This window comes from Zingiber officinale, chromosome 2A, assembly GCF_018446385.1.
Source record: "Zingiber officinale cultivar Zhangliang chromosome 2A, Zo_v1.1, whole genome shotgun sequence".
In the NCBI taxonomy this organism is placed as follows: Eukaryota; Viridiplantae; Streptophyta; class Magnoliopsida; order Zingiberales; family Zingiberaceae; genus Zingiber; species Zingiber officinale.
The window spans coordinates 65,737,576-65,751,932 of NC_055988.1; the positions used below are offsets into that span (position 1 = coordinate 65,737,576).

Below are 14,357 nucleotides of genomic sequence, written 5' to 3' on the forward strand. Positions count from 1 at the left end.
GTTCATTGAGGGCTTGAACATTGAAAACATTCAACAAAAAAAGTTGAAAATAATAAAAATTAGAGAAATTGGATGTCAATTAACGTAGTTTTCCTTTAAGTTTAATTATCATTGACATATTTAATATCAAGCCGCATTAGCATTTCAATATTGTTATCTTTAACAAGAGACAAAAGACTATTGAATTAAATAAGATATAAGATTAATGACAAGAAATGTGAGAGACAAAGAAAAAAAAAGGAAGCAACAGTTGCATGACATATAAAAATAGATAAAAAGTATATACAAATAGATAAAAAGTTACTTTTTTTAAAGAATTCTATTTCTAGTAGAGAGGAAGAGATCAACAAAACTTTGATTGTTGAAGAGATCAGCATGACTCTTCTTCTAGATGTACAGATAAAGGAAGATATGTGAGCAATAATTTTAAGGATCCTTTAACACCTTGAGCGACTCTAGGCTTCATATAGATTTGTAGGATTCTATATTTTGATGACTATAATTTTCTTTTTAAAAATGGACTCCTTCTTAAGTTGGGCCTGAGACAACTACCTCACGGGCATTATAGAAGGTCCGATCCTGATTAACTCGAAAGGAGTATTGAAAGTAGGTCAGAAAACACTACCTAACATATATTAAAAATAAAGGTAAAGTAGAAAGTAATTTAGAGAGCACTTGTTATCTTTTATGTCCATCCATATTTCTTTCACGTACGTTCTTATTCACAGGCCTTATGCAGAAATAAAATATTCTTTTTTATTTTTTAAAAAATAAGAATTACATTTTTTAACGATTATAATAATTAGGGGTGTTTTTTTTTTAAAAAAATTACCCAAATAAGTTGATCAGATTGGACACGGTTCGAGCCCAATCAGCCCAATTAGTTGATGTGTCAGGTCCATTGGAGTTTGGGTCAGGATCATCCGATTCCCTTCCCGTCTTCCCCGCTCCGCTACCTCCTCGTCGCAGAATCCTTTTTCTGCTTCCTTCAGTCGATGGCGAAAGGCGGCAGGCTTCCTTCGAATGGTATACTCTCGAACCGTATCTCGACCTTCTTCGCTTCTCTCGTTCAGTAGGTTTCTTGGGTCCAAAAGAATCGTTCATATGAGTTTGCAGAAGTCCTCCTTGAGCAGCTGAGAAATGGAACTGCTCAGTTCGAGCTCCTCCCGACGCCGGTTCCCCTGTCTGCTCCCGACGTTCGATTTTTTGCTAGGATCGGTTCCTCCTTGTACTTTTATATCTGTTCCAAAGTCCTTTTTTTTTTACCAGGAATTCACTAAAGGGCATTCCTTTTGTTTAATCGATTACTTTTTTTTAAAAAAATTTGGATTCAAGGGGAGGGGGTGTCTCGCCGGCGACAAAGAAAGTAGAGCGCTACGCAGTTCACAAAATCACAGGCGACGGTCGGTGCATGTTCCGTGCTCTGGTACAATTTTTTCTTTGTTGACTAACCTTGAAATTTGTTCTTCATATTTCTTTTGTGTTAGCTATCTTCAGATGCATCGTTTGCGTTTAATTTATGCTATTTTTAGATAATAGTCTCATGATAAATGCGGTCTATTAGGAGACTTCGGATTAAAAAACTGATACTGCATTGAATGCTGTGGAAGTATGTTGCTTCATGTTATTCTTTATCGAGAAATCAAACGCTTGGATTGTGCATTGAATAGACTTTTCTGGATTCCCCATTTTTCTTATTGAAATCTATCTCTAATGCTTAAAATTTAATCCCAGATTGAAGCACAGCTGAATGTTTGCTAGCTAAATTTTCTGTTTGTCACACTATGGAAATGATTCATCAGTCATCAACTTATTCTTTTAGGTAAAGGGAATGGCAAATTACAAAGGACTGGCACTTAGCTTAAGACAAGAAAAGGATGATGCAGGTAGTGTGTTATTTTTCTTGTGGGATGGGATTTATAATATCTATTAAATGGAAGTGGGACAGCTCTGTTATAGCTAAGAACGTTTAATATATTCTCAAAGTTCAAGATGTAATGGCAACTGAAGCTTCAAAATTTGTTTTGTTTGTTAATTTTATTATATCCTTGTCAGCTTCTCTTCATTTCAACTCTTCCTTCACTTATATGCTTTTGGTTCTGTTTACTCCACAAAATCTTAACTTGTCATCTCGTATAACTTAATATCTCAAATTATCTAGACGAGTTGCGTATGGCAGTCAAAGAGATAATATGTGACAATGAAACTGAACGACGCCAGTATGAAGAAGCACTTATAGCAATCACTGTGGATGAATCATTGAAACAGTGAGTTTACGTGTGCATTTTCTATTATCCTCATTAACAACTTCCTAATTTGTTTTGAGCACTGTCATTTTCAGATACTGTCAACGTATTGGACGATCTGATTTTTGGGGAGGAGAGTCAGAGCTGTTGGTAAATTTACTGAATCCCTTATGTCATTCTTCTGACCATGATATAGATAAACATTCAAGGCTACATACATATGCAAGGGCAGGAAGCTCTATTTCCAAATTTCTAACTTCATTGTGTTCATCTGACAAAATATTAAGTTGACGTATACCTGTTTGTGAACCTGTGGGAAATCCCATTCTACTAACTAAAACCTGACTTTATTCTCAAGTTAGTCTTTGCATTTTATCTTCTCAATTTGGCTCCTTGATTTAGGTTTACAATCTCACTCTGGAACTTCTACTTGACTTGTGAATTTTAGGTTGAAAATGTTCACCACTGTAACTGTGGTAGAGTTTGGAAACTTTTCTATTCTTGGGCATTTTGTTAAAAATTCAGTGTTTTTGGGAGAAAGAAGGCCCACTCAGAGTAAAAACTTAAATCAACGTGTATGCGAGTTAAAAGTAGAAGGGCCACCATATTAAGAACAATATCAAACTTTAGAAGCATGTTGAAATGTTTCAAAACATGTTGATGCTTACTAATCTTGTTTGAATGGGTACAAAGCTTGCCTTGTGATATAACATTGAAAAACAATATCGCTCCTTCCAACTCATACCCTTTGTGTACTGTTTCTGTCCTCTCCTCTAGTCTATTTGTTAACTTGCAATATATATATATATATATATATTCATTTGCAAAGATTAAAATTTTGTTGTTGCATGAACAAAATTTTTCTCTCTTTTTATGTTTTATTTTACATGTGACATTTGTAATTTATCGACTGTAAACACTGATAAGGAATGTTAAATTAACCATTTGAATTTTGAAATTTCATCTAATATTAAGTTTGTCATCAGGTATTGTCCAAACTGTGCCGGCAACCCATCATTGTTTACATACCTGAGCATGAAGTAAGTTTCTGATTTGTTAAAGTTATTGGTTCTAGAACCACAGCCAATTAAGAAATTGTAGATGTGCTCTTAATGTTGGTTATGCCCACGTTAGTAGTGTTGACACTAATGATCAAATCTGAGTTTTGATAAATAACAAGTGAATTAAAGTTAGATATGTTGTTGATCTAACCTTGTTACCGAGTGTGCAGGGTTGACTAACTTGACGGGTTAAGAGGACCAGACACTAGGCGGAAATCCAGATGTGGAATTCGGATAGGAGTGTTAGGATCCTTTGTACGGCTAGAGAGGGGGGGTGTGAATAGCCGCCCCAAATCGCTCGCGTTTCTTCCTACACTTCGTTAGCGCAGCGGAAAAATAAACTAGAAACGAAAGGAAGAATATCAAACCTTAGACGCAGCGATGTAACGAGGTTCGGAGATGGGGGATGAGTCCGGAGGGCGGCTAATATCGAGCTCCTTGTGGGTGGAGAAACCTCGCCCGCGGCGTTTGCAAAGCAAACAAAATACAAAAGAATAAGCAAGAAATACGGTAAGAATACCATGCTGCGATCTTGCTTCTACCCCGTCCCGGACATAAGAAAACCGCCCAAAACCCAGGATTGCCCACGGAGACTTGAACTGCGACTGCCGGAAGAAGAATGGCTCGGCATCATCGCTCTAATAAATTGAAATTAGCGGCACATAAGGCGGTGACTGCGCGCAACCCATTATACTGCGCTACCGGCAAGTCGAGTTGGATCGGGAGGCAAAGTTGCTGAGCGCTTCTATGCTAAATTGGAAACTAGCGATGCCTGCGTTAACGTCACGCATGAACGGACCTTTGCGACATGCGCAGACAGGAAGAAGTTGATGATCGGCAGTGAAGGCATCGGGAGCCGTCGGGACACGGCGCATCCCAATCAACCGTTGCTCTGCCTTCGTAATCGCTGTCATGGTCGACTGCTAAAATTGGTTCCGTTCAGAGCCTGATGGCGCGGTTCGCGATCTTGGCTCTTCCGGTGCTATCGCTCCGTCTTGCGGTGTCAATATTTCCAACGTAAACGAGCAGCGGTCGGCCACCGCGATCAGGCGCAGCGTCGATCTCTCGATCGCTCTCGCACGGCTGAGTTGGCGTCTGGCATCCCCAGGTCATCTCGCTACTTCATCCTTCCGTCACTCTAAGCTAATCCCGGCCATCGCACGTCGCCGTGCTTCTTCTTGGCCACTGATGTCGACGGGATCCAATTCTAGATCCGTCGATCCCTTCGACTCCTTGGTCAGGATGTCTCGTACGTCCGACTTTACCACTTCATTCCACCGCCTTGGCTTACGATCTTAATGCCAATGACTTTCTAACCCCTGCTTCTCACCCGGCTATACACTGGACTCCTCGCTCGCGCCACCGCGTGATTTCCGCGTGATTTGCGTTACGTCTCGCTCTCACCACCCAGACTAGCTCGCTCTGCTAGTCTTGATCCCACATCCTCACCATCTCTGCTTCCAACCGCCTTCATTGCCAAACTCGCACAACTCTCGCTGATTTCCGCGGCCTCGACAACTTTCTTTCACAACCCACTTCTCCCCGCGCAAGCTTGCATGTGTACTTGCAACTCAGACTGTACTCTCCCCAAAACAAGCGCAGATTCCGTGATCCCTAAGTCCGCATCCCCGCTCCGATCCAGAGTCTGACGACTTCAGCGATTTTACTTTCCGCGGCCAAGCTCAAGACTTGGCTACTTCATAAGGCGTGTGGCTTGGATTCTCTTCCCGATCGATGTCAGTCGTCCGTACATATAGACTTTGTGATCGCGCTGAGCCAACTCATACCTTGCGGTCAGATCAACTCATGTACTGTTGGTTGTTCGCTCAACACCGATAATCTATCTCACCGTCTACCGTGTGGACCGTCGACCTTGTGAGTATCGTCAATCCTCTCGTGAGTCAGCCAGCATCAACTGACTGACTCAACGATTCAAAGTGCACTCAACAGTCGAATCAGTCAACTAGTCATTCGACCAAGTTGCATGCAAACAATCAAAATACAACTCGAACAAACAAGACTACAGACTTCAAGTCGACTCAACGCCTCAAGTCGACTACTGACTGGGTCGTCCCCGCAATCTCTCAAAAATCACGCATAAGTTTGAATCAGGTAATGACAATAACGATATCACCTGGTTTTGGCAGATAACGACCGTAACTCAACCGATGTGTCGATATTTCTTTCCTTGAGCATTCTTTGGACTATTTCAGCAGGTTAACGATAACCTAACTTGGGTTCTCTGATAATTCTCTCCCCTTTTGACGCCGGTATTCGATGTTCTTGCTCAGACATTCCTTGACATTCTTTCCTAGTTAGCGATAACCTAACTTGGGTTCTCTAATAATTCTCCAACGAAGACTCTCTTTGCACACGCGTGAGAAAAGGAGCTATGTCAAGGTCAAGAGTTTCTTCCTGACGAAAGTCCCATACCTTCATTCAAACTCTTATTTTTCCCTTCGATACTAAGTTCAACAATCCACTTAATGATAATCCCATATCACTAATCCTCAAGGGTAAAACTCCTCCAGCCAACTCCCCCCACCATCGCACCAACAAGACAAGAGTTTAACCGTATAACAAAACTAAGTCGACAATTTCGTATACGCAGTCAATTTCAGCACATCGCACGCTTATCGAGACCTCACTGGATCGGTCACTGCATCGATCGACAAGACTGGATCGGTCCATGACGATCCAGCTCTCCCGGATCGGTCAGACCCACGATCCACCGATCACGATTTTCGATTTTTCTTCTCCAAATTCGAAACCCTAATAAATTCGAAAATTAAAAATTGTGAAATTTTGAGGATACATTCCTCATAACATACATTATCATGGAAAAATAGTTTTCTATGAAAATAGTTTCCATTTTCAAATCTTGATACAAAATTCGAAAACTTTGAAATAGTTCAAAGTTAAGTCATCTTTGTATCATCTTGCTCAATGAAGAATGCTATCACTAGGAAAGCTTCATCAAGGTTTTTCAAATCAATTTTAAAATGCTTTTAAAACCATTTGAATTTAGGACCATAATCTTAGGGCTAAATGTACATGACTTGTACACAAGCTTTCCCTATGATCCCTATTTTCTTGAATTAGGCTCATCTAGGTACAAAACCTATGCACCTTGATCCTAACTCATGATCCTAATATCTCACACACATCTAAAGTGTATCAAACACATCCAAGTCAATTTTGATGTGAGATATGGGTTAAGGTCAACTTAGGCTAAGTTCTCATGCATTTTCTAAACACCAATTTGATCTCAATATCAAATTATATGTTTGTCCTTAAATCAATTCAATTGATTATTAATGCAAGAGATGATGACATGGCATAAAATGGTATCATAAATGAAAACATGTGCCAATGTCATGATGTCATGGCATAAAGTTTGAAACTAAACTAACACATGACATATAGATAACCTAAGCATTATCATGACATTTCAAATGATAATAAGATAAATATGATGTCATGGCATGGCATATGGCAACCAATCATGGTAAGTTAGCATAGATAAATATACCTAGATTACCTATCTAAGTATCCTTAACCACTTTGCTAACTTAAAATCTAACCCTAGATTGCCCAAAGTGCTCCAAGAAAATGTCAAAACCCAAATTGGCATTTCTTGATCTCTTGTTTGATTTATACCATTTAAAATTCTACAAGAGTAGCACTTCTAATTTAAGGCCCGGATTGCCTTGATTACCTAAGAGAATATCAAAATCCCAATTTGATATTTCTCTAGGTTTTTCAAAATTGTGTCAACTTAAAGTGAGATTAATATATTCTCACTTTGGCACACTTTACTCTTCCAAGGAGTGAATGATAAAGATTATTCCATTTCATTTTCAAAGGTTCCCAAAACCTTGAAAATGCTCCTGAGTGTCAATCAAAGTTGGGTTAACTACCCTTCTTATTGGAGTGACACTCTCTAACCCATCTATGGGTAGAGAAAATGCTCCTAGACCCAATACCTACTTGAGCTCATTGGGTTCACTAAAAATTCACTAGGGATAACTTCCTAAGAACCCTCTAATGACCCTCTTGGCTTTGAAGCCTTGGTCATTTGGGTCTCATCAGTGTCAATAGTGACTCCTTGTAACCTCGTAATGGTCTTCCTAGCCCCAGGTTTTGTTCCATGTCGAATGGAACATTATGATAGGTGGGCTTGACCATTTGGGACTTAGGTTTGTGACCCAAACCTTTCTTGTCCTTGGACTTGGGTTTTTGACCCTAGACCCTAGAGTCAAATCCTTAAGAGCCTTTTCTAGAGAGTCAAGTCTTGACCTCAAGACTTGATTTTCTTTCTCTAATACCTCAAGTTTTGGTTTGTCATTCTTTCTTGAGGTGTTCCTAGGCATGTGTCTAGTTGATTTAGGGTTTCTACCTAGGTTTTCCTTAACCTTAGAAGTGTTAAACCTAGGGTTAGCATTCCTAGTAGTATCCCTATCTAGGTTGACATGTTTAGCACCTAAGCACATGTGTTGATTTCTAGTGTTAACATGCTCATCATTATTGACTAATGCAATAAAATTACTAGCATGTATCCTACTAGAATTGCACGAATGAGCCTTAAAAGATACCTTAGGGTTTGCCTTAGCTCCCCCTGTCGATGTGCATCTCTTGTCCTTGCGAGGTTTCCTCCCCTTCGGACATTGGCTCCTATAGTGTCCCCGTTGCTTGCATTGAAAGCACACCACGTGCTTCTTGCCTTTGCGTGTTGGGACTCCGGCTTCCTTGACCTTTGGTGCCGGTGGAGTCTTCCTAACTCTCTTTGGACATTTGCTCTTGTAATGTCCACACTCCCTACACTCAAAGCATATTATATGTAACTTATTTGAAATTGAAATGCTTGAGTTACCTAGGTTTGGGCATGGGTGTGAGCTCTCTTCCTCATCCCTTCCGAGGTGCCTCTTCTTGCTCCGAACTTGAACAAGAGGAACTCTCCTCCTCTTCTTCCTTGGATGTTGAGTAGCCCTCAACTCCCAATTCGCTCCCTCCATGATGTGAGCTACTTGGCTCACTAGGCTCCTCTTCATGGCTTGAAGTGGAGCTCTCCTCATGGTACTTGGCCAAGTTATCCCATAATTCCTTGGCATTGTTGTACTTACCTATCTTACACAAAATATTAGTAGGTAATGAAAATTCAATTGTTTTAGTTACCTCATTGTTGATTGTAGATTGGTGGACTTGTTCCTTCGTCCACTTGTTCTTCTCTAGAGGCTCTCCTTCTTTATCCATTGGAGGAGTAAAACCTTCTTGTACACAAAACCAATTCAACATATTAGTCCTAAGAAAATACATCATCCTTACCTTCCAATATGCGAAGTTGTCGTTGTAGAAGGGTGGAATGGTGATGTCTTCTCCGAATTGATCCATCTCTAGCTTTGCTCCCACGGGTGTTGATCCGATGAAGAGCGACCTCGCTCTGATACCACTGTTAGGATCCTCAGCGGCCAGAGAGAGGGGTGTGAATAGCCGCCCCAATCGCTCGCGTTTCTTCCTACACTGAAAAATAAACTAAAGCGAAGGAAGAATATCAAACCTTAGACGCAGGCGCGATGTAACGAGGTTCGAGATGATACTCCTACCCTCGGCGTGTCCGTAAGGTGGACGAGCCCTATCAATCCGCTCGGTGGATGAGTCCAGGAGAACACTAATGTCAAACTCCTTCGGGTGGAGAAACCTCGCCACAAACGTTTGCAAAAGCAAACAAAGAGTACAAGTACAAAGAATAAGCAAGAAATACAGTAAGAATACACAAGCACTCTACCAATCTTGCTTTCGTCGATCGAGTCCGGATGAAACAGCAGCTTGTTCCAGTCGAGGAAGCTCACGCGAAGCTTGCGAGGAAGGAACTCAACAGAGCTCAAGCATACGGCTTATGGCGGAAGAGAAGAGGAAGAAGAAGGAGTGCGGCAGCGGCATCACCCCTTTATACTGCAAGAAAGCGGATGAAGAAACTGGCGGTTGCGTCGCGGCAAGCTCGACCTGCGGGGACCGATCGGAGCAACATCTGATCCGACGCCGTCGAGGAAGAAGTTATGCACTCGATCGATGCTCGGGACCGATCGACGGAACATGAGCCGATCGGTCCGACCGATCGGTACTCTTCCTTCGCGGTCGTCTCTCGATCGGTCCCTGACCGACAGGGACGGCCTCGACGATGCATGGGACCGATCGACCTGCCTCCTCTTTGTTCGCGCCTTGTCATTACGCGGGCCGATCGACAAGAATCAACAGAGCTTGACTCGATATTTGGATCGGTCGGCCACCGACCGATCGTAGCAACAATATCATGGATCGATCGGTTGCGATTCGATCCGAGTTCGCCCAAACCAAGTCCCAAGACTTCAACCAATATCCGGTCACCTCGACCTATTGGTACTTCGTCCCTAGCATCGTCACTCCTTCGACTGCTAACTCGCTGCCAGTGTCGATCCCTTCGACCTCTTGGACTTTCTCAACACCGGATGTCCGATCATCCCCGATCCATCCGTGGATTTTCCTCGGCCTTCGCTTCACCAGGGACTTTCACGCTTCACTCACAGATTTCCACAGCCTAACATCCCTGGGACTTTCCCACGCTTCACTCACTGGACTTTCACCGCACTCACCGTGACTTTCCTTTCACCTGCCTTCACTCACTAGGATTTTCACCGCTTTCACCGTGATTTCCCTGTGACCTCACTCCTCAGTCTTTCTGCTTCACTCACATGGACTTTCTCCCTCAAGCTTCCACTCACGGGACTTTCCACCGTCTCCGGCTTCACTCACTGTGACTTTCTCCCGTGAACTCACCTGCTTTGGACTTTCCCGCCAAGTCTCCATTGGACTTGCCAAGCTACCACCTTGGACTTTTCCCGTGCCAAGTCTCCGTGCTTGGACTTTTCGATCTAAGTCTCCATACTTGGACTTTCCAGCTACCGACTGCTTGGACTTTTTCCCGTGCCAAGTCTCCGTGAATTGGACTTTTCCGTGCCAAGTCTCCATACTTGGACTTTTTCGCGCCAAGCTCCTGCTTGGACTTTTCCGGTCAAGTCTCCATACTTGGACTTTTCAGTCAACCAGTCAACCTCGACCTAGGGTTGCACCAATAATCTCCCAACCATCTATTCTTGTCCCATAACAAGAATAGAACTCTCTCACAAGAGTCAAACATCAACATGCAACTCAACTAGGTCAATCTTGACCTAAAGTTGCATCAACAATCTTCCCAAGTCAAACATCAAAATACAACTCGAGTCAAGTCAACTCGAGTCGGGTCAACCTTGACCTAAGGTTGCACCAACAAGGAGGTCAGGATGTTTGCTTCCCGGTGGGTTGAAGTCCGGATGTGCGATTCCGGCAGGAGGTCGGGATGTTTGATTCCTGATTGACAAAGTCTGAATGTGTGATTCTAGCAGGTTAGATTGGACATCAAGGAGGTAACTTAACATTTGGTAAGTGACTGAGGAGAGTGACTTAGAGAGGACGTGTTCTGTTTGAGAGGACAATAGACGTCGGTCCAATTTAGGTCCATTTTGGATCCCTAAATTGAGACCTTGATTAGTTCCTGGTCTTAGAAGGACAAGAACTAATTATTATTGCTATTATATTATTATGCTAATTTTGTTTTGTAGGTTAGATATTTTGTGTTGGACTAACACATTTTGCGAGGCAAAAGGAGCACAAAATGTCTCGGGTGAATAGTACCCGAGGCGCCTTTCAGGCGACGGAAGACACCTTCCAGGCGATGCCTTGAGAAGCGCTATGGAAGGCGCCTTCGAGAGCTTGGAAGGCGCCTTCGAGAGCTTGGAAGGCGCCTTTAGTTGGATAACTCAAAAGACCTCAGCGACGATAAGACATTGGTTTTGCGAGATAAATTTTGCCTATTGAAGGCGCCTTCAGTGCTATGGAAGGCGCTTTCAACCCTCTTTAAAAGAGGTTTTTGCCCAAGACTTTGATACAACTCAAGAACATCACTTCTACAAGTTTCTACGCGTCCGTTTGACGTTCCGACTGCACCGTCTTCGAAGCTTTGCTATAGCACTATTGCGCCCGACTACCGCTGAGGAGCCGTCCAACACCGAGCCTGATCTGATCATCTTCGAAGGTGTTGAGTAACAAACGTTTAATATTGTACTTAATTTTTGCATAAAGGAAAGTGTCGCTTGTTATACTTTTCCTATTTTTTTTTATTTTTGTACTCGATCCCCTCTTCTGGCGGTTTATTTAGTGGATTACCCGTCGATAGGTCTACAGGACCTGAGTCTTGAGTAGGAGTTCCTAAAGACTCCGAACCAAGTAAAACCGCTTGCGTACTTGTGTTTTAGCTTTTTGTTTATGTATTTAATTCTGCTGTGTACTCTCTTTGCAAAAGAAAAAGAAAAAGATTCTAAAATCACGTGCTTACTCCCCTGTTATGTGCGTCTCGATCCAACAAGTGGTATCGGAACCCTTAGCTCTGAATTGGTGCAACCACCAATTAAGCCGACGAATTTGGTTTGTTTTTTTATGGATTTCAATTTTTCATATTTTATTTGAATTGGTAAAGTTTACCTCTTTAAATAATTCTTTCTCGTTTGGTTTTTACTTAAAGTTGGTGTAACACTACTCAAGTTGTCAATATTTCTTCTTACTTCAAACTCTGCTAATCCAAGACCTACTCTTGAAACATTTCTTTTATTTGTTTTTTTTTTTTTTTGCAAGATAATTCAAATAACCCAACTTGAAGGGTACAACATTACTCGCCCTCCACTCTTAAGCGTTGATGATTTCCCCTGTTGGAAGAGAAGAATGAAGGTATACCTGAAAACGGATATCAATCAATGGTTCACCATCTAACGAGGCGACGGTTGACGAAGCAACCAAAACACCTATCGATTATGAGGACTGGAACCTGGATATGAAGAAGGCCTAGACTGACAACAAAGCACTGAATACCTTTTAATGCGGGCTGACCAAGGAAGAACTGAGCCGAGCCGGAACATTCAACAACGCAAAGGAATTATGGGACAAACTGGTCGAACTACATGAGGGAACGATCGATTCAAGGGTACCGAAATATGACCTTTTTTTAAATTCGTTATTTAATATCAAAATGCAGGACGGAGAAACCGCAAGCCAACTATACACGAGGATCAAGGACATCCTCAACGACCTACATATGATCGAACATCAACTCGAAAACTGCGACATTATCAGGTATGCTCTTAATTCATTTCCTCAAAATGCTCATCGATCGTAGATGCCTATAAGTTTCGAGGAACCTTTCAAAGTTAAAGTTAAACGACCTGTTTTGTGAATTAGAACTATATGAACAAATTAACGTCACAAAGGTCGAGAAAGGGATTACTTTCCTTGCAGGTACTTCAAAGGAAGCCAAAGCACGAACTCGAGCCAAACCTGAGCCGGAGATAGAGTCCGATGAAGAAGAGCAGCTAGTGAACATGGTAAGAAAAATGTTCACTAGACTCAAGAGAAACTTCTCCAAGCACGACATGAAGAAGATGTCCAAGTCCACATCCAACAATCCAAAGGTGAAGTCATGTGCTACGGTTATAACAAGAAGGAGTACTTCAAATATGAATGCCCAAACGAAGACAAGACAAAGAAGACAAAGCAGAAAAGGTGTTTCAAGTGACGCGGGACGAGTCTTCCTTAGACAGATATGAAGTCGGCGAACCAAAACAAGCAAGTTACCTCGCGCTGATGGCAACAAGAGGCGAATCGAATCAAGACGAGTCCGAATACGAGTCGAGCAATAGATCCATATCCGGTTCAGATGAACCAAATGGGGTAGATTTTAATTATACTGGAAAGTTTTTTAAAATAGTTTCCTGCTTAAATAAAAAATTAACAAAAATTGAGGCACACGCTAAACTCCTCCTTAAAGAAAATAATACCTTTAAGGAACAACTGAACTTAACCTCTTTAATTGATCAAGTTTAAGATAGAAATTCAAAGGAAGAAAATTTTGTATGAAAAGTCAAGTTAAAGAACTAAAAGATCAGTTGAAAAAGTTTACTTAGGGAACCAAGTTTTGAAACATGCTATTTGAATCTCAAAGAGCTGTGTATAATAAATTCGGACAATACAAGTCTAACTCTAAACTCTACCCTTAAATCATTTCTAATCCTAACTCAAAATAAAAAACTAACTAAAGTTTGAGTTCCTAAAACTTATTTAACTAATCACGTTGGACAAAATCAATATTATGTATTTAAAGATAAAATTCATATTATCAAAAATAAACCATAAGATAATTTAAATCAATTAAGAAAATTTACAAAATCAAATCATAAATTCAACCAAAATTACAAAACTCATAAACAAAACTATAATCAAGTTTACTATAACTATAAAACTAAACAAAAACTTAAAAGGAAAAATCTATGATTCAGGGAGATTCCAAATTAGTTGGCACCTCAAAAGCATAAACCCTTTTCTTGTTAAGGGTAACTAGGACTAGGACAATTAGGGACAAAATTTAAGACAAATAGTACGGGAGAAGTTTGGAATGATAGTAGGTTAGGGAAGCTCTGTCTATGCTTGTTTAGGAAGATATGACTTCGACTTGGTGTATTTGACTTAGTGGAACTAACTGAAACTACCCTTTACTAATCTTAGCTGGTTGCTAAAGTTTTGTATTAAGTTATTTGGGCAGGACTATTTGAAAAATCTTGAAGCACGTGTCGTGTGACTTACCACAGTCTAGAAATTTATTCAAAGAATGTCTGCTTGATTAACCTAAAGCTAAACTTAGAATCTAGCACAAGTTAAACTAAACCCTGAAATTCAACTTAACTCATCTCACAAAATTATAGGATTCCCGTGATTAAAAATATAGATCGGGTGAGATGAATAATGATTAATTAAATTAAATTAAATTAAAATAAAGTAAATTAAAAAAAGGTAGCCCGATACTCGAAGCTCCCGCTATGTGGGGTCTTGGGGAAGGATCCATTATACGTAGTCTTACCTGCTTTTTGCAAGAGGCTGTTTCCAGGATTCGAACATGTGCCCTTTTGGTCATAAAGCAACAATTTTACTGTTG

At 41.1% G+C, this 14,357-nt stretch overlaps 1 protein-coding gene across 4 annotated transcripts in view; it reads left to right on the forward strand.

Moving 5' to 3' along the window:
- Window positions 1-876: 876 nt before the first annotated feature.
- The window catches only part of LOC122041154 (OVARIAN TUMOR DOMAIN-containing deubiquitinating enzyme 3-like), a 39,319-nt gene continuing 25,838 nt past the window's right edge, over window positions 877-14,357 (forward strand). The window contains exons 1-8 of one of the 4 annotated variants that reach the window (XM_042600750.1): window positions 877-1,026; window positions 1,117-1,228; window positions 1,336-1,426; window positions 1,823-1,886; window positions 2,162-2,267; window positions 2,342-2,396; window positions 3,233-3,286; window positions 12,408-12,505. In XM_042600750.1, the coding sequence (XP_042456684.1) occupies window positions 888-1,026; window positions 1,117-1,228; window positions 1,336-1,426; window positions 1,823-1,886; window positions 2,162-2,267; window positions 2,342-2,396; window positions 3,233-3,286; window positions 12,408-12,505 (719 nt within the window). In that variant the 5' untranslated portion in view covers window positions 877-887. Of the gene's footprint in view, window positions 1,027-1,116; window positions 1,229-1,335; window positions 1,427-1,822; window positions 1,887-2,161; window positions 2,268-2,341; window positions 2,397-3,232; window positions 3,287-12,010; window positions 12,377-12,407; window positions 12,506-14,357 lie in introns of those variants that run through there. The other 3 variants (XM_042600751.1, XM_042600749.1, XM_042600752.1) reach the window with 3 other exon arrangements.